General features: G+C 45.7%; 1 protein-coding gene across 6 annotated transcripts in view; it reads left to right on the forward strand.

The window, feature by feature from the left end:
• Nucleotides 1-20,081, forward strand: part of SRGAP3 (SLIT-ROBO Rho GTPase activating protein 3) — a 264,333-nt gene that overhangs the window by 225,564 nt on the left and 18,688 nt on the right. For all 6 annotated transcript variants that reach the window (XM_025920885.2, XM_086697528.1, XM_025920893.2 and 3 more), the window contains 4 exons: nucleotides 8,175-8,309; nucleotides 11,378-11,483; nucleotides 11,692-11,919; nucleotides 14,721-14,800. In XM_025920885.2, coding sequence (XP_025776670.1) covers nucleotides 8,175-8,309; nucleotides 11,378-11,483; nucleotides 11,692-11,919; nucleotides 14,721-14,800 — 549 coding nt within the window. The remainder of the gene's footprint in view (nucleotides 1-8,174; nucleotides 8,310-11,377; nucleotides 11,484-11,691; nucleotides 11,920-14,720; nucleotides 14,801-20,081) is intronic.

The raw sequence follows: 20,081 nt of genomic DNA on the forward strand, positions 1-20,081 counted from the left end.
ATGCAGTGTTTTGGCCAAAAAAAAAAAAAAAAAAATTGAGAACCCCAATCCCAAACCCATTTTCCTGTAGTATATCACATCCCAATTTACAAAGCACTTCCTTACCCTTTCTTTTACATAATCCTCTTACAGTCGTGGGAGGTATTCTGTTTGTCCCTGTTGGCTGTGCTCTGAGCATGCCTCTCCCTGGGCTCCAGGCCTGGAATTCTCATTACTGGGCTTCCTCTGCAGGGGCTGCCTCCTGAGCAGACTCACCCCTTCACTATCCCCCTGATTCCATCCTGAGGTTTAGCTCTAGAGTGGAAGAAGCACTCTGTCAGTCCCAAGCAGACACTGCTATAATCCCCAGCACAGACCTCTGTGGCCTTTGGCCCTCTGGCTTCACCCCGGGTTTAGAGAGCAGGATCTGGCTGGATGTAGTGCTCAGTGGCCTCCTGATGTCCCCAGGAGCTTGTTTTAGAGTCTGCTCCTGGATCATGGGCTCTTAGGACCAGGAAGCCCCAGAATTCCCCTGTTCTGAGCTCAGACTCATGCATTTATTCATCCTCCCAACAACCATACATTCATTGTGCCCTACACCGGGCTAGGTAATGGACTAGGGCCTGGAAACACAACAGGAACAAAAGACAGTCATGACTAGTAGGGAGCCAGTTTAGCCAACAGACAATGGAGTAAGCAAGCATTGGATGGTATGGGATCACTTAGCCCAGCTCGGATGGGGTGGGGAGAAGGAGTAAAGCCAGAGAAGTCTTCCTGGAGAAGGAAAAGCACAAGTTGAGGCTTAAAGAGTGAGAGCCTGAAAAAGCAGGGAAAGGGCATTCCAGACTAATGGGAATAGCATATGCAAAGGCCAGAAAGCAAGAAGTATCTCCCATCAGCCTCCCTGATGGAAGTGTCCTTCATCATTCTCTGAGCTTCTCTTGACAACACTGGACAGCCCAATGCAATGTTTTGTTTCTTCATTTCCCCCAAATCCCCTACTGTCCTGTGTTCATTGTAAATCACCAGAGCCATGGTCTGAAATCTTTGCTGGTTCCATCCTCTTGGGTTCTTCCCATTACACAGAATGCCTTGAATCTCATGGGTGAGCTTCACTGCCCAGTGCCTTCACCCTGGTGACTGCCACTGCCTCAAATGTCCCTGCTTCCCTCTGTTCTGTAAATAAACTTCCTTGTAGCAGGAAGCCAGGCCCTATCCCTGCCCCAAGAGCACTGCTTTCTTTCCTTCTTGAATGTGATTTTCTAAGGCCTTCTGTCACCTGCTTGGGTGCCTTGCAGGGGTGATGTGCAATTTAAGACTTCTCTCTTCTGAACAGGCCTTGGGTCGCCTCAGGCAGAGCCCCACTGGGCAGAGATCACCTGATCCAAATGTCAGCTGCAAAAATGTTTTCTGCTTCTCTTTGCCTCAAATATGCGGTCAGCTCCTGTCATTCTCTCCATCATTTCAAAATGAATCTCATTCCACAACAGCCTTGTCTTTGAGCTCCACCTGAGCCTATGGTGAACCCTGGCTTATTCTTAAAAAAAATATATAGTTCCTTGGAATGTCTCTTTTAGAAAAATCTGTTCCTGGCTTCTCTAGGCTGGCTAGTGCCCAGATTTCCCACTTACTCTTTTTTGTTTCTTCATGTTTGCCAACAAACTGCCCTGGGTTTGGCTCCTTGCCCAGCTGACTCTCAGGGTCACCTCCCATCTCTCCTGAAAATAGGAGGTACACTTCTCTGCACCACTGGCAACCAGGTGGCCAAGCCTAGGGCGGCTCAGTATTTCTCTTTGCACCCACTGCTCCGTCCCACACACTCTAACTTGTGACTGAATTTTCTCTCGAAAACCAGCACATTGTATGTTTTTCCTTTCTTCCTTTTATTTGTTAAAATGTACCTCCCTCAGTCCCTGCAGGGTGCCTGTCCTTTGCCATTTGTTTAAGATTTGGGTCCTTTTCTTTCTTGGCCCCCTTCTTTCTCTCTTGGGTGAAGTTTCTGCCTGTGTTCCTTGTATGAGTCTGTTCAAAGGAGCACAGATCTGTTTTCTTTAAGATTCTGAAAAATTGCAATATGTAGGAAATTCATTCTTGGGTCATTATTCCTAAACCCACTTTCTTTTTCTTCTGACATGAGTCAGCCAGGGTTTTAGTTGAGATGGTGATGATAATGATGGGATTTTTAAAAAATGTTTATTTATTTTTGAGAGAGAGAGAGAGGGAGAGAGACAGAGCACGAGCAGGGGAGGGGCAGAGAGAGAGGGAGACACAGAATCCTTAGGCTGTAGGCTCTGAGCTGTCAGCACAGAACCTGACGTGGGGCTTGCACCCATGAACCTTTAGATCATGACCTGAGCCAAAGTCAGACACTTAACCTACTGAGCCACCCGGGCATCCCTAATGATGTGATTTTTTGCTGTCAGCAAACCTTAAACTCATTGGTCAAGTTTTGAGATCTTTCTGTAACCTGGCAAAATGAAGAGGAAACATCACAAAAAGGCAGGAAAGCAGTTGTCCTGCCACAAAGAGAGCCACACTGGCCTCTTGTCTCTCGGGCCAGTTTTCCTGGGCAAACTCTGTTTTTCCCCCACAAACCAACCCACTGTCCCCTTTGCACGTAACTATGAGAGAGTTGCCAGTGGTCTCTCCTTATTTGGAGGGTTGGTGGGAAGGGGAGTCAATGGCCCTTTCACCCTGTGCAGATCAGGATAGGGTTTGGATTAGAGACTGAAGTCATGGCATGGAGGGTCTGACATATTTGACATCTGGCCCTTCAGAGATCTGTCTCCTGCCCCAGGGAGAGGATTGTGACCTATAGATGGCTGGGAGGGGTCATCATGTTGAGCCTCAGAACGGGCTTGGGAAGACCTGTGGCCACCGAGAACTGCCCTTGTGCAAGAAACCATCTGCAAGCTTCCTGCCGTGCCCCTGGTCTGGCAGCACGTTTCCTTAGAGCCTGTAAGCACACGCTGTGTGCACTCTGCCCTGGGTACAGCCCTGCCGTAAAGTCCCTGGCAATGCCCCGGTGACCCGGCTGAGAGTGTGCCGCAGGCAGGTCTGTTAGGTAATAATTCTCCCATCCCCAGGACATTAGCTAGCCAAGCATGAACACAGCTTTCTCTCTCAGACTTGCCCAGAATTTTAGCTGTAATTCTCCTCCCAGAGGAGGCCATCGTTCCCATGAACCATTCTGTTCATCCTGAACTCTGGAATTCCAGTCATTTCTGGAACCAAAATTGACTCACCTTGTAGAAAGCCAAAGGCCTAAGCCAGGAGGAGAGAATATTTGGATGCTTCCTTTTATGGCCTTCTGGGAGGGAGAGGAAGAGCAAATTGTGTGTGTGTGTGTGTGTGTGTGTGTGTGTGTGTGTGTACATATGTACACGTATGTGTGTATATATAAAGTCCATGTGTTACACGTATGTGTGTATATATAAAGTCCATGTATTAATTGTGCATGACAAGGGTCGCTAACATGCAATATGGGGAAAAAAATCCATGTGCTTTTGAATCATGAGACCACAAAGGTAATATGTGGTAAATAATAGGGAAACAGCTAATTTGAACTCCTGGTTCTCCAAAGGGGCCTCAAGGGCTGTTACAGGAACAGAGGGGGCTTAGGAGGGAGGTGTGGACCTCTCCTCACAATTCAACTAAGACAGCTTTGTTTTATTTATTTTTATTTTTTTAAGTGTATATATTTTTGAGAGAGAGAGCATGAGTGGAGGAGGGGCAGAGAGAGGGGAGAGAGAGAATCCCAAGCAGGTTCAGCACTGTGAGTGCACAGCCCGACGGACATGGGGCTCAGTCCCACAAACCGTGAGATCATGACCTGAGCCAAAATGAAGAATCAGATGCTTCGACTGAGCCACCCAGGCACCCCTAAGACAGCTTTGTTTTATATGTTGGGCATTCAGAGAAAGTTTTTCTTGAAAAGAAAATGAAAAGGTTAGGGTTTTACTTTTTTTTTTTTTTTAACGTTTATTCATCCTTGAGAGACAGAGTGTGAGCAGGGGAGGGACAGAGAGAGAGGGAGACACAGAATCTGAAGCAGGCTCCAGGCTGTCAGTACAGAGCCTGATGCGAGGCTTGAACCCTCGAACCGTGAGATCATGACCTGAGATGAAGTCGGACGCTTAACTGACCGAGCCACCCAGGTGCCCCTAGCATTCTCTTAAGGAAGGAGGGAAGGAGAGAGGAAGATAGGTCTGCAAGCAGACAGATAGGTTTGAAAACCAGGGGTAAAAGGAAGAACATCTCCCAGGCATTACGAGACCTGGGGGCTGCCAGTGTCTGTTTTGACTGTGTGAATGTGGGCAAATCGTTTTGCTTGTTGGGCTCTCAGCTCTCTTGCGGGAGATTAGTGGTGTTGGAACCATGCCTTCCTCACTGCCATGCAGTGCTGTTGTCAGGATTAAGAGAGATCACATGTGCAAGTGCGCTTCTCACTCGAGAAGTGCTTTGTCAGTATACACAATGATTTGTTATGTTTTCTCTCTTGCTTCCCCACAAGGAATTCTCCTCTCCTCCTGTGGGGATATCGGAGAGGTTGACCTATGGAACATCAGTGTCTCTGCCACCATATACAGTCATTCAGGCTGGGCACTACACAAGGGTGCTCAGGCAAGGAGGGCAGGTGGGAGCTGAACTGTGGTTCATGCTCTGTAAGCCACAAGACCTGGTTCAGGAAGGAAGTAGGGGGCCCTCTCTAATTTGCACTAAAGCATGTTGGGGCTAGCAGAGTCCCTGGCAGTGACATGCATTCTTTTCCTACGGAGGTGGAGTAAAGAGATCCAAGTATGAGTTTCCTGCTCTGCTCCTCACTGCTTGCCAGTCTTAGAACAGTCTGTGGGCTGTTCTGGGAGAAGGAGGAAAAGCCCGTCGGGCAGACATCTGTCAGCACCTTCAGAGAGGAGTTAGATTGCTCTGTGCTTCCTTTCATCTCCTCCCATGGAAACTCCGGGGGATCTAGCCGAGCAGCCCTTGATTAAACAGGAAAGTGCTGCCCTCCTGAAATATCATTTACCCCTGTCCAGGTGGCAAAAATTTGAAAGATTGACAGCATTCCATGGGCAGGACTGTGGAAAAGAAGCGTTCTCCTATGTTGCCACGTGGGAGTATAGGATGATGCAGCCCCAGGTGGGGGGAAATTTGTCTCTATCTAATGAAACTATGTATGTATGTACACTTAGACCCACAACCCCACTTCTAGGACCTCGCCAGAGACATCTTTACAAATACCAAAACACATGCACAAGGTTATTTGTTGAAGTAATATTTGTAATAGTGAAAGATTGTCAGTCCACGGGAGATTGGTTGACCAAATTATGGTTGATGCACGAAAGAGTACTTTGCAGCCATTTAAAAAAAAGAAGAAGAACCAGGAAGATCTCTGTGCACTGATATGGAGGGATTTCTAGTGTTTATTTTGAAGCAAAGAAACAAGTGTATGTAGCAGTATTGTATACTACTTACATTTGCGGAAAAAGTGAAGGGAAATAAAAAATTCATATGTATGTTTTTTGCTTAACAGGGCAAACCAGAAACTAACGACAATGGTCAAATGTGAGGTGTGGAGGGGAAAAGGATAAGAGTAGGGCTTGTCTGCATGCAACTTTTTACCTGTTTTTGACTTTTGGACAATTTAAATGCTTTATATTTTCAAAACTGCAAATTTTTTAAAAAAGGATTTCAAAAAAAAAAAAAAAACCTAAAATTGAATATAAGTAGAAACAAGCTGTGTATCAAATTGATTATCACACAGAGAGTAACTTTTGAACATATGCTCTGGTCATACATTTTTAACAGCTTTATTGAGTTAGATACCATAAAGCTCACCCATTTTTAAAGTGCACAGTTCAGTGGTTTCTAGTATATTTACAGAGATGTGTGAACATTACCATAATCCAATATCAGAAATTTTTCATCATCCCCAAAAGGAACCTTCTACCCATTTGTAGTCACTCCCTTATCCCCTAAATCCTAGTCCACCACTGTAGGCAAACACTAATCTACCTTTTGTCTTCTGACCATATATCTTTAATGGGATACATTCTTAGAATTAAATCCACACCCCCCCCAAAACAAAGCCCCTGAGAAGAAATCTTAAATTTAATGGTGGTGATATTACTATTAAAATTTCTAAACTGTTACATATATTATAGAATAAGGCAGATACAATATTAATGTTATTCGGAACCAAGATTTTCACTAAGAAAAATGAAATCCAAATATAAAATACATGAAGGTAAAGAAAATCTTATATCTGAAATATGAATTGGAAATAACTATGTGAACTCATAAAAGAATTAATGTGTATTCTTGCTGTATCCACTGAAAAGGTTTAGAAGCTCTTTATAGCACTCCTGTGCCAATGAGCACACCTGGAACTTATATCCTGGTTTCTAAATACCATTCCCTACAAAAAGCAAACAGATCTCCTTGGAGCAATGTTTGATTCCAGATCTGGGTCAAGGAAAGTACAAGGTGATCCATGGACATCTTTTGTGCCAGAAAGCAAGGAAGTGCTCAGTGGAGGTCATATATAAAGAACTTTTGTCCCTGGAAAAATTGGAGACAATCTGAGCATCCCAAAGACTAGTGATGATAATGGATTATGACACGCTGAATTAGAAATGATAAAAACAATCCCTTAAAGATGCTAAATAATAACAATAATAAGAGGAAGAGTGAGGGAGGCATGGGGAAACCTTTTCTTTATGGCAGAATGCCAGCTAATAAATGTAGAAGGAATGACAGAATTAGAAAGTCACCATTTTGCAACCTAGGATACTAATTGATTTAGGCAAAAATCATCAGTGGATGTTAAAAGCATTGGGTGAAACATGTTGAGCACAATGACATGCACATACATCACTTGTTTTTTTCAAAAATAGTTTATATTCTATACTTACAAAGGGGAAAATAAACCTTTGCAGTGCAGAGATCTGGAGGCTGTCCCCTTAATCCATTGATCACACTTAGCAACACCAGTAGCAAGATGGGCTGACATTATGTGCCTCACAGATACAATACAGATACACAGATACAATACACAGATACAATAAGGTGTCTACAACATGACCCATGTACTATTGTTGCCACAAATGTTTAACTTAAATCTATTCTTGAGGAGACAATCAGAGAAATCCAAAGTGGGAGGCATTCTATAAGGCAACTGGCCTGGACTCTTCAGAAGAGGCAATATTGTAAAAAATGAACTATGATAAAAAAATGTTGGGGTGTCTTTTATGTTCAAAAGACTAAGTTGGGGGCATCTGGGTGGCTTAGTTGGTTAAGTGACTGACTCTTGATTTTGGCTCAGGTCATGATTTCGTGGTCATGATATCAAGCCCTGTGTCCATGCTGGGAATGGAGCCTGCCTAAGATTCTCTCTCTCCTTCTCCCTCTGCCCCTCCCCTCTCTAAAAAAAGAATAAATAAATAAAATAAACATAAGACTAAGGAATCATAACAACCAAATGAATTATGGGACTATTGATCAGATCTTAGCTTTTGAAAACTATGAAAGACATGGGACAATTGAGAATGTTTGAATGCATGGAAGATGGTGTTTTGGAACTATTGTTAATTTTTTCTTAGATGTAATGATGTTATGGTGTTATGTAGGAGAATATCCTTATTGGGAGAAATGTGTTCAAGTATTTAGCAGTGATGTGCTATGATGTCTACAAAATACTCTCAAATCAGGGGCGCCTGGGTGGCGCAGTCGGTTAAGCGTCCGACTTCAGCCAGGTCACGATCTCGCGGTCCGTGAGTTTGAGCCCCGCGTCAGGCTCTGGGCTGATGGCTCAGAGCCTGGAGCCTGTTTCCGATTCTGTGTCTCCCTCTCTCTCTGCCCCTCCCCCGTTCATGCTCTGTCTCTCTCTGTCCCAAAAATAAATAAACGTTGAAAAAAAAATTTTTTTTTAAAATAAAAAAACAAAATACTCTCAAATCAGTGAGCAATAATAAATACAAGACAGAAAGCAAACATGGCAAAAGATGAGTGTAAGTTAATGAGTGTGAGTGAAGGGTGATGGATGTTCAGTATTTCAGTTTTACAGTATTTCCATATATTTGAACATTTTCAAAATCAGTTACAGGGAGAACTGCTGGGCCAGGCCATCCCTCCTGCCATCTGCACATTTCCTGTCTCTTTACCAAGCTGAATCATCATCTCCTGTTTCTTCTCAGGTGAAGACCCCCTTGTGGATGATCAAAATGAACGAGATATCAATTCAGTCGCTGGTGTTTTAAAACTGTATTTCCGAGGACTGGAAAATCCACTCTTTCCTAAGGAAAGGTTTCAAGATTTGATATCTACTATTAGTAAGTATTTTCCAGGTGGAATGGTGGAATGATCAATTCCATGGCATATCTTTATTGAAGTTGTACAATGGGCTCATCATTATGTAGGACGGAGGGATACTGAAAGAAGCAGTATGGTCCTTGTTCTCATAGAACTTAAAACCTAGCTGTAGAGATAACAGGATGATGTATAATGGAAAATGGCATGGTACAGCCCTGGGTATGAATGGCGCTTAGAAGAGAAGAGGCAGAGGAAGACTTGGTTTTGCTTTAGGAGGAGCCTACCCAGAGTATCCTGGGAAGAGTTTGAGGACACACAGACCAATGGGACCAGCAGGAGGGTGTCCCAGCCAGTGCATGGTGCAAGAGGCTGGAAGGGTAAAATAGAGCAAGAGAGGAGAGACCTTGCAAGGATCTGGAGCTTTTCCCATTGGGTAATGGGGAGCCATAGAGGATTTGGGAGTCAGGTCAGCAATATGACAGACAAGAAAAATGGTGAAAATAAGTTGACTGTGGGCTTCTTCCAATGTTACAAGCCATCAGAGGTATTTCTGTGGATGAAGGCAAGAGCCCAATCTAGAGGCCTGAAGTAAAGGCACCTTGACTATCAGATGGCCAAACCTAAGGCAACATTTTGGGAGTTTCTAAAAATAAACCTTTTAATATTATAATATGGAAATCTTAGTATTTTAGAATAAACTCTTTAATTGATTTACAGAAAATTGCCCCACACCCAGTGTTATTAGGGATGCTTCTCACAATGCTCTGAGAGATTTGCAGCCAGGAAAGGGCCACTGGGGGTTGGAGGCTTCAAGCTTCTTACCTGCCTGGTATAAAAGACCCTTCCTCTGCCCTTCTACCCTCCACACTACCTACTGCTCATCTTTCCAGGTCCACTTCAAGCTCCAAATCACCCTCAGAAATTCCAGGCCATGGGGGCGCCTGGGTGGCTCAGTCAGTTGAGCATCCAATCCTTGATTTCGGCTCAGTCGTGAGATTGAGCCGAGTTGGGCTCTGCACTGGGCATGGAGCCTGCTTAAGATTCTCTCACTCCTCTCTCCCTCTACTCCTCCCCTGCTTGCATGGGTATGCGTTCTCTCTCCCTCTCCCTCCCTCCCTCTCTCCCTCCCTCTCCCTCCCTCAAAAAAAGAGGAAAAAAAGAAAAAGAAAAGGGAGAAATTCCAGGCCACAGAGGCCCAACCCTGTCTGAGCCCCATGTCATGTGCTCAGCTAGTGTTTCCGGAAGCCCCATTAATCTATTTCCTGAGCAGATCACCTGAGCAGACAAGGTTGTTGACCTCTGGCGCAAGCTCATGACATCACATACCTGGGATCACACCTCGAATCACACTGCAAAAAAAAATCCCTTCTGATTTCCCTCCCAAATCCTGTGGTTACTTAAAGGAGAAAAATTTCAGAGGTCTATCTCCCTCCTAAACAGAGAGATGGGGCCTCAGTCTCAGAAATGTTTGTAGAATACACTGACAACCTATAATTTAGTACCATTGTTTTGCTTTCATTGTATCTATATTTATGTTACCTCCTAATTATAGCAAGTGTTCCTGGTTTCTCATTTACAGAGGGAGGTAAACTTTCCTTTATGAATAAATATATTTAAGAAAAAAATGTAATAAGTGGAGATGGTACTAGGGCAGTGATGACTGAAGCTGAGCCCATGGAGCAGCCTCTATAAAGGGCAATGGAATCACTGAAGGTCCAAGAACTTTTAGTTCTGCGGGAGGCTTGGGCAAGGCTTCTCAGTGCCAGACTTCGAAGGTAGGCTGCAGTGTGCTGGGCAGAGTCGAGAGACCACCAGTGCGTACAAAGGCCCAGGGGCACGAAGGCCCTCTGTGAGAGGAAGATGGTGGATGAGGCAGCCTGGCACAGTTTCCCGGTGGGGGCAGTATTGGCATTTAGGGTAGTGCGGTGCCTTGTTGTGTGTCCCATGCACTCAGGACACTTGACGCCTTGGCCCCTGGATCCGAAATGCCAGTAGTGCCCTCCAGTCACTGTGACAACCCCAAAGAATGCCTCATAGATTTGTAAATGTCCAGAAGCGTGCACTACCACGTCATTTGAGAAACATGGCTCTGTGTCATCTTCAGATACTTGAGGAAGGGGCAGCAGCTAAGCAGTGAGGCAGGCAAAGTTGGTTGAAGCCCTATGGTGAAGGGCCTGGGATACAGAGGAGAAACAAGAGAAGTTGCATCTTTTGTAAAGTTTATTTATTTATTTTGAGAGAGAGTGCATGAGCAGGGGCAGAGAGAGAGAGAGAGAGAGAGAGAGAGAGAGAGAATCCCAAGCAGGCGCTGCACTGTCAGTGAAAAGCCCGATGCGGGGCTTGAACTCACAAACCATGAGATCATAACCTGAGCCGAAACCAAGAGCCGGACGGTTAACCGACTGAGCCACCCAGGCACCCCAAGAGAGGTTGCGTTTTAAAAGGAACACACTGACAGAATGTGGAGGTTGGAGAGAGGGGCTGTGAGAAAAACATGTTTCCTGAGAAAGAATCTGGCACAGGCTCGTGCACCAGCCCTGCAGACAAACATCAGAGCTCTGGGGCTCACTCTCTGCACCAGCTTTCCCTCTGCACGCCCTCTCCACAAGGCAGAGCCCACAAACCTCTTCTCTTTACCAAGCCCAATTTGCTGCTCCCACCCCTGGCCTGACTGATAAAAATACCAATGTCTCTGCCTAGGACTGACCTGAAAATGGGGGTCAGAGATAAGATCCCAAGCATCTATCAGGCCCCTTGGCCAATATATAGCTCTAGAGTTGGTTATTTAGTCCACCCTCATTTCTGGCCTACTCTGTGCCGTGCCTGTGATGCATGCAGCTGGTGTTCATAAAGGGGTTAAAGAAACATGGTCCGTGCCTGTGTCAGGACTCACAGGTGTCAGGTGACAGAAGCTCAGCTGACACTAGCTTCATTCATAAAAGGGAACGTGTAGACTCACATTCTTGCTCTGAGTGGCCAGGTCAGAGTCACATATCAATCCCCTTGAACCATGTGGACTGAGCAAATGTGGGCTGTACTTGGCTCTCTGAGGACGAAAGACACCCCAAAAAGCCCCTTTATGTTACAGAACTGGAGAACCCAGCTGAGAGGGTGCACCAGATCCAGCAAATCCTCATCACCCTTCCCCGCGTGGTCATCGTGGTCATGAGATACCTCTTCGCTTTCCTCAACCAGTGAGTTGCCCGGCCAAGGGGGGGCCCCTCTTTGCCTCAGCCCTGGCCTCCTTTGGGAGGGGATGTCCTGAGGCTTCTGCAGGTGCAGCTCTTCCTAAAACAGAACATGGAACCCTCCTGGACTTGAGTAGAGCCCTCAAAAGAAAGAACCCACGGGGGGGAAGATTCACCTTTCTCAGGTGACTTGTGAGTACCTCCTTTCTTGTAGCCTCTCGCAGTATAGTGACGAGAACATGATGGACCCCTACAACTTGGCCATCTGCTTCGGGCCCACCCTCATGCACATCCCTGATGGGCAGGACCCTGTGTCCTGCCAGGCACACGTCAACGAAGTCATCAAAACCATCATCATTCATCATGAAGCCATCTTCCCCAGCCCCCGGGAGCTAGAGGGACCTGTGTATGAAAAATGCATGGCTGGAGGGGAAGAATATTGGTAAGATTCCATTCCTCTTAATATTATTATTATCATCATCACTGTCGTTTTTGCTGTTAAGCAGGAACAGTAAGAAACCCTTTGATTTTCTTACTGCTTTATAGTCTTTACTCCCATATGCATTTTCTCATTTGAGCTTTGCTGCAGCCTTATACCAGAGATAGTTGCATCAGCCAGGACTCTCTTGGTTTGTAAGGGACAGAACTACAACTCAAACTGGGTTAAGCTAAGTGGGAATTTATTGATTTTCTTTACTTAACTAAAAAGTCTAGGATTATGACTTCAGGTGTAGCTGGATTCAGGGGTTCAACTGTTATTATCAGGAATTGGTCCTGCAATCCCCAGCCCCTGGCTCTGCTTTCTTCTGCATTGGCTTCATTCTCAGGCATCCTCTCCTTGGTGGCTTCGGGAAGACATATGGTAACTCCAGATTTAGAGAACATTCTCTGAGCATCCCCAGTGGAAAAAGACCTTCTCTTTCCCAAGGGTCCCAACATAAATCCAAGAAGTATATCCCCTTGCTAAGGCTTGGGTCTGGTGAGCTAATCACATTAGTTAGGAGATACTAAGCTGTCAATGGCCAGGTGTGTCTTAAGCCCATCCGAGGCAGCAGGGGGCTGGATAATAATCCCCACCTCCACCTCTTGAGAAACAACTTCTCTTTTCCAGACAAAGTGAGTTCACATTCTTTGAGAGCTCCAGGCCAGGTCAGCAGTTGATAGTCAGGTACCTCTGTTTACCTGGTGCTGCATGAGAAAAATTTTAGAACCTAATCAAAATCAGGGCTGGCCACCTTCCCCAGACTAAGACCTTAAAATGTGGTAAAGATAGGGCATTTTTTTTTTTAATGTGGAAAGGACAGGAGATTCAGAACACCAACTGACAGAGACCAGTCAAAGGGTTCCTATTCATTCTTTATACCCATTCCTGCACAACACACAGCTGTATATTTAGGTATTACCCACACTGCTTTCAGCTAGGTGCCTACAGGGGGGTTTGTCTTTGGATTATCAAAGCATTCCTGAACTCTTGATTCACTTCAAAGAAGGGAGACATTGCAGCCCCTTTGTTTCCCACCCTGCGCCCCATAGAGATACGGGCCTCGCTGTCTTGTAATCACAGCTCTGTAGTAACCTTTATGTGAGGCTCCAGGAGCAGGTCTGTCCCTGTTCTCTAACAGAAACATTAAACAGCCAGCAAGCGTACTTTCTGGACAAAGAAGCTTTTCACGCAGCGTTTGCAACCATTCCCAGTTCTCTTTTCTTGCTGCAATGTGTGTAATTAGTGTTCTGGGAAGCGTCCTAAAGATCGGTTGTACCTACCAAAGAACAATATACGATAACCATACTTGCCTCAGTCCCATTTGTGTCTCATGAGAAAGAAAAACTATTAATTACATTGGAAACATTTGCAAAGCCAAAAGGGGGGATTTGGCTGAGGGTCTCCTTGTAGTGGACAACATTCATTCATTCAACAGTTGGACAAATGGGTGTTGAGTGTCTGTCCTGGGCCAGGCCCTGAGCAGGGGGGCAGGGATGAAACCTGAGCAGGATTAACCCCTGATGCAGGGAGCTCCGGTGGAGGAGGAAACAGGCAGTTCCAGAAGTGAGGCTCCTTGAGCCCATGTAGCGAGGTCAGGAAGGGCTTCCTGGAGGAACCTTAACTGAGACCTGTGGGATGAACTGGAGTCAGCCAGGTGAGGCATGGGCAAGGAATGTTCTGGGCTTGGAGCCTTCGGTAAAGTGGAAAGTGGTTCCATGTGGCCAGAGTGTTGCTTGTGCCAAGTGAATGGTGAGGGCGGAGGCTCCACAGGCCAGCAGGAGCCAGGTTATGAAAGGTCTTAAACAAGCCACTGTGCAGAGTCTGGACCTTATCCAGGAGGCAATGGAGAATTTTCATAATGAAGTTCGTATTTTTTCCAAAGGCACTGCAGATGTCACCTCCTCTAAGAAGCCTTCCCTGACCACCCTATGCAGGTCCCCTCAGCCGTTCTTGTCTCTGCTCATTTGTTCCTACATAACACATCTCAGCTTGTAGCAGTTTTCTTTCCTTGCCCACAAGGGCAGAGTCTTACCCATCAATACGTCTCTCCTACCTCCCACAGTGCCTGGCATATATTAGGACTCCATCAATGACTTAGTTAAAAAAAAACTGACTAGGTGAATAAACCCTGGCCTGAAGAAGCTTATAGTCTAGTGAGGGGGTAGCAGCTGGCGAAATTGTCCCAGTGCATTAATGACCAAGTCTGACAGGCCTGGATTCAGGCTACCCACTCCCACGCCCATCATGGCTGCCAGCCTGCTTCCACTAGCTGGACTGGTCTGGGATTTTGCACACAGCATCGTGAGGCACCCGGAGGACCCAGCACCTTGTGAGGTGGACCCACGCCACCTCTCTCGGGGTGTCACCTCCTCTGCGAGACCTAGAACCAGGCTAGGTGAATGTCTCACGGTACCTCCACAATTCCTTTCTGTTCTGGCCCGTGGTCCTTCCGAGGATAAATGCCAGGGTTTTATGATGCCCTCTGGGTCTTACAGAACACCTAGAAATTGATAGCCCAGCAAATTCCAGGGCTGGGGGAAGCTGGAGGAGGGTATTCAGGATAGCTTTCCATTGAGGGGGCTGGGAGTGGTTTCCTGTTAGGAGTGTCCATGGGTGGTCAGATGGACAAGACAGGACGGTGCAGGCCTGGGCCTGACCTGGGTCAAGTGCAGAGGTGGGCTTGGCTGGCACTTACGGGATGCTGAGGACAGTGTGAGGGTGCAAAGCCCAACAAGTCCCCTTCCCGTGTTTCTTTGCAGTGACAGTCCACATAGTGAGCCAGGGACTATTGATGAAGTTGACCATGACAATGGCACGGAGCCTCACACGAGTGACGAAGGTGAGTGAGGGGGAATCTGGGGCCAAGGAACTCACTTGGGGCCTCTCATGCTGACTCGTGCCTGCCCAATGGCTCGGCTGGCCCGCACACCCCCTCCAGCCTTGCCAGTCAGCACCTTGTCCTCTAGAATAGAGGGGGGCTCTGAAAGACATTGGACACATGTGCACCTCCATTCACCATACTCCTACTGGCCTGTCTCCTCCCTTTCTGTATCCTTCCTGGCCCGAATATAAATCCTAAGTGACGAGAGTTTGCTAAGTAGGAAGCATGCTTTGTCCCCTGTCTCTCCCCAACCAGGGATCTGTTCTGTATCCAGCCTGTGCTAGGACTTGAGGTACTTCAATGAAAGACACATGGGTCACAGAGGAGCTCCCAGTCTCGTTACCTGACACATAGGGAGCAGCTCCCCATGACACACAGAAATTACGCCCAATGACAGCTGTGTCCCCAGTGTGGGGATGCCTCAAAGATGAAGCTGAGCAGTGATGGCCCAGGGAAGTGTTGGAGGGAGAGAGGGAAAGGCTGGCCTGGGCTTGAGGGATTCATCGGACCCTTCCACCTGATGGATAAGGAGAAGGAAAAGATAAGGATAAGGAGACGAAAGTTGGGGAAACTGGACCATGTAGACAAGCAATCTGGATAATACGGGCCAAGTGCCAGTGAATCTATTGGATAGAATAGACAGTGGCCAGGGCCCATGGTACTTTTAAGGACCCCTGAAAATGTTTTGGTTTCATTTAAAATAATGAGAAAAAAGGAATATGATCCATCGTGGATTGTATTCATCTTTATACCAATGCAATTGTAAAATATAACTTTTAACTTTTTTTTTAATGGAGGAAGGGACCCATGCAAGAAGCAAAAGTGCTTGGGCCTCACAAAAGTCATAACACAATGCTATGTAGACCAAGCATAGCCCACCTTCTCCTGGTGATGGTTTTACTTTTTTTTTTAATCCTTATTTAACGACTTTCTTCTGGGCTTCTGTGTTTCCCTTTGGAACGGTCCCAGGCCCTGTTGGCCACCATTTTTGCCAGGAGAGCTGGTACGTACTCAGGGGTGGTTTCTGGGAGCTGGTGAAAGAGGCAAGACTGATAGGGCAGTTTTCACATTCTGGTAGGACTGTCACACTTGCTAATGACAAATACTCCAACTCAAAGTGACTTAAGCATTAAAGGCCTCAGATCATACACCAGAAAAATCCCAGGTTAGGTATAGCTTCAGGCACGGCTGGATCCAGGAGCTTAGTTGGTCTTAGGATTTTGTCTCCATCTTCCTGTTCTGCTTCCCTCTGTGTTGGCTTCATTCTCAAGCAGGATCTTCCTGCATGGTGGTCTTTAGCATTTCCAGGCTTTCATTGTCCTTTTGCCCAAAGTCCCAGTGGAAAAGAGCTTCCTTTTCATCATGGTTCCAAGAAAGCTCCTAGGGTAGAGTCTCATTGGACTGCCTTGAGTCACACACCCAGCCAAAAACCAATCACTGTGGCCCAGGAGGGAGCCCACGGGTCAGGCCTGAGTCACAGGTGTGGAAGAACAAATCTAGGTGTAGTGTTCATCTCTGCCAGAATCCTCAGAGGCCAGAGTCGTCCTGAGCTGAGGGAAATGTCCTGCAGAGCTTTTGTGGGGAGATGTGAAGGCTGCCACTGTCTGCATGTTGGCAGTGATTTGCTTTCCTCTTTCCTGTCTCCTGTCTGTCCTACCATCTCTGGCTCTCCCTCTCCCTTCTTGTTCTGTCCATCTGTTGCTTTATTTCTGTGTGTGTGTGTGTGTGTGTGTGTGTGTGTGTGTGTGTGTGTGTGTGAAGCTCCCTCTTGCTCTAGATCTTGCTCTCAGTCTCTCTTCCTCCACTGGGGGAAACATCTCTCATCCAATGAGGTAGACTGATTTTTCAGAATTAGGATCTGTTGGGAATGCTGCCGGTGGAAGAAGATGTGTCTACAGGAGATGGGTCAGGTGCCTTGTGAGGACCCTCACAGCCCACCTTCCTGGGGGCTGAGGTCACTTCCAGTCATCCTGTGTATGCTGAATTTCCCCACAGCCCCTCGGCCTGGGAGGTGGAAGGCTGCTGTGGGCACTGGGTAGGAGGAGGGACAGAGAGAACAGTCTTGCTGGGCAGCCAGGCAGCAGCCACAGGGCATTCCCAGCAGGCTCCACCCCATGCCAAGAGCACCCCCTCAGAAAATGCTGCCTCACTCCTCCCAGAGTAGAGGCACACAGTATCCCTGGAGTGGGGTGAGACAGCTTCTCGTCTGCTTCCCCAGAAGGTCCCTTCTGTTGTTCCTTGTCAGGCTGCTGGTTTCTGAGAATGACAAGGGCAGGAAGATCATCCTGGAAGGTCAACAGCCAGCTTCAGGAGAGCCAGGTTCATGCTCCCTGCAGGTTCTCACTGTTTCCTGTGTGGTCATGGTGGCGGCTGCTGAATCAGGAGCATCCTTTGGAGGAAAATTAAGTGCATTTCCTAAATGTTTACGTGCAAGCCTGCCCCAACCAAATCGGTCACCCAAGTACTGAGTTGAAGGAACAGTTGAGGGTGTGCTAGACTCTGAGAAAGGAAGTCTGGATTTGAAAGTCAGAGAGAGGCCTTCATGGCCCTGTGAACTTTGACGAGCCATGTAACCTCAGACCTCAGTTTCCTGACATGTAAGATGGGAATGACGGTAACAAGAGAATTGTGACCTAGGTTACAATGAGGTTACATATGCAGAGAAGCTTAGCACAGTGTCTGGGACAACTAGGTGATAGGAACCATTAAGACTGTGTGTTCAGTATAAATCCTTTCTAATTCTGATCAAGAATCTGAGTCCAGGGGCACCTGAGTGGCTCAGTCGGTTAAGTGTCTGACTCTGGCTCAGGTCATGATCTCATGTGGGTTTGAATCCCGCATCATCTCTGTGCTGACAGCGTGGAGCCTGCTTGGGATTCTCTCTCCCTCTCTCTCTCTGTCTCTCCCTCTCTGTCCCTCCCGTAGTTGCATTCTCTCTCTCTCTCTCTCTCTCTCTCTCTCTCTCTCTCAAAATAAAACCCCTGATTGTGAGAACTAAGCCAAATGAAAACATTGAGGCAGCCTGTCAATAGCATCTTTATTAATTGGATGCTAAATGAGGAACTAGGCTGCCAGATAAAGAAACTACTAAAATCAGTAACAGAAACATGATCATATAGTTACAATATGTCAGTTTTCAATGATAACTGCACCATTATTCTCTCACTGGTACTTTCCTAAAATTCTCCCAGTTGATTTCCACTCCTTGCCCTCCATCTACATCTGGAAAGCCATTAAGCCGTTAGCTCTTTGGATGTATTGGGTGTCCATAAATGGGCTTTAGGAAATCTATTACGGGCAAAATTTCGTTTCTTTTGGAATGGTGCCTCTGAGAAGAGGTGCGTGGTTTTCATCAGATTAATCTAGGCATCTACTAGAAATCAGGGTAAGATTTTGATTTGCTTGCAGTTCATGATATTTCCTTTAATAATAATAATTTTTAAAAAGGCCAAGCGTACATAAAAGTGGAAGGAAGTTTTATATAATACCTGTCACCTAGTTTCTACAATTGTTACCATTTTGTTATATTTGTTTTATTGTGTATCTATCAATCCGTCTTATTTTAATACATTTCAAAGTGAATTACAGCCATCAGTATAGTCTCCCTCCAAAGATGTTAGCATGCAATGCTGCACACAACAGGGGTCAGCATCGTTTATGGTTCTATTTTTCAAGTAAAATTCCATACACTGAAATGTATAAACCTTAAGTGTATCATTCCCTGAGTTTTTACAGATGCAAAAACTTGTGTAACTCAAACCCCCACCAGCATACAGAACATTTCCAACACCCTAGAAAGTTCTTTCATGCATTTTCCTGCTCAGTCCCTTACTCCCAAAGCCCAAGAAGCAACCACTGACCTGAAAAATTTTTTCATCGTAAGTTAGTTTTGCCTGGTCCAGAACTTCATATAAAAGGAATTGTGCAGAATAGTGTCTTTTGATCTGGCTTCTTTCATCTGGCATGACGTATAGAGATTCATGCACATTGTGGGTATTAGGTGAGGTTTTGACAGCATTAAAATGGTGTCACCATCAGTTACCACACAAATGCCCGATTCTGCCTGAATCATGGTCACCCATTTGGAAGAAATAAAGAACAACAGAAAAAGAGAGCATCAGCTCCTTCATTGCTAACTTGGCTAGTGTTCCTAAGCCCTAGTGCAGAGATGGTCAGCTGGCCCGTACCACGTGGCTTAGACCCAGAACCTAAGGAGGACTCTCCCTTCCTCTTTTATTTTAACCATTTATTGAGATATAATTCACATACCATACAATTCTTCCCTTTAAAGTATACCATTCAGCGGCGCTAAATGTAGTCACAGATACATGCAACAATGACCACAGTCAGTTTTTATCACCACAGAAAGAAACCCCAAGCCCCCTAGCCATCATTTCTTACCTTCCCTGCCAAAAGCAACCACTAATCTACTTTCTGTCTCTATGGATTTGTCTCTTCTGGACATTTCGTATCGGTGGAATCATGCCATATGTGGCCCTTGTGTCTGGGCCACAGTGTTTCATTGAGCACAGTGTTTTCCAGGGTCATTCTATTGTTGCAGGTGTCTGGAATTTATTCCTTTTTGTGGCTGAATAATGTCCCATTATATGGGTAGACCACATTTTGTTTCTCTTTTTGTCAGTTGACGGACATTTGGGTTGTTTCCACTTTTTGGCTGTTATGAATAATGCTGTCATAAACATTTGTGTACAACTTTTGTGCAAACATACGTTTTTATTTTTCTTGGGTATGCACCTAGGAGTGGAACTGGATAGCTCTACATTTAGTCATTTAAGGAACTTGCCAGAGTGCTTTCCAAAATGACTATTCCATTTTATATCACCACCAGCAGTGTGTGATCTTTGTCAACACTTACTATTCTCTGACTTGTCAATTCTCGCCATCCTAGTGGGTGTGAAATGGTATCTCATCGAGGTTTTAATTTGAATTCTCTCATGACTACTGAGGCTGAGCCTCTCCTCATGTGCTTGTCAGTTATATATCTTCCTTGGAGAAATGTGTCTTCAGATCCTCTGCCCATTTTAAAATTTGGTTATTTGGTTTTTTATTATTGAGTTATAAGTGCTCTTTATATATTCTAGATATAAGTTCCTTATCAGCTATATGATTTTCAAACATGTTCTGTTTGAAACATGGGCCTTTTCACTTTCTTGATGGTGTCCTCTGAAGCACAAAAGTTTTCTGATTTTGATGAAGTCTAATTCATCTGTTTTTGTTT

The sequence above is a fragment of the Puma concolor genome, chromosome A2 (assembly GCF_028749965.1).
Source record: "Puma concolor isolate L17-30 chromosome A2, mPumCon1.1.hap2, whole genome shotgun sequence".
NCBI lineage: Eukaryota > Metazoa > Chordata > Mammalia > Carnivora > Felidae > Puma > Puma concolor.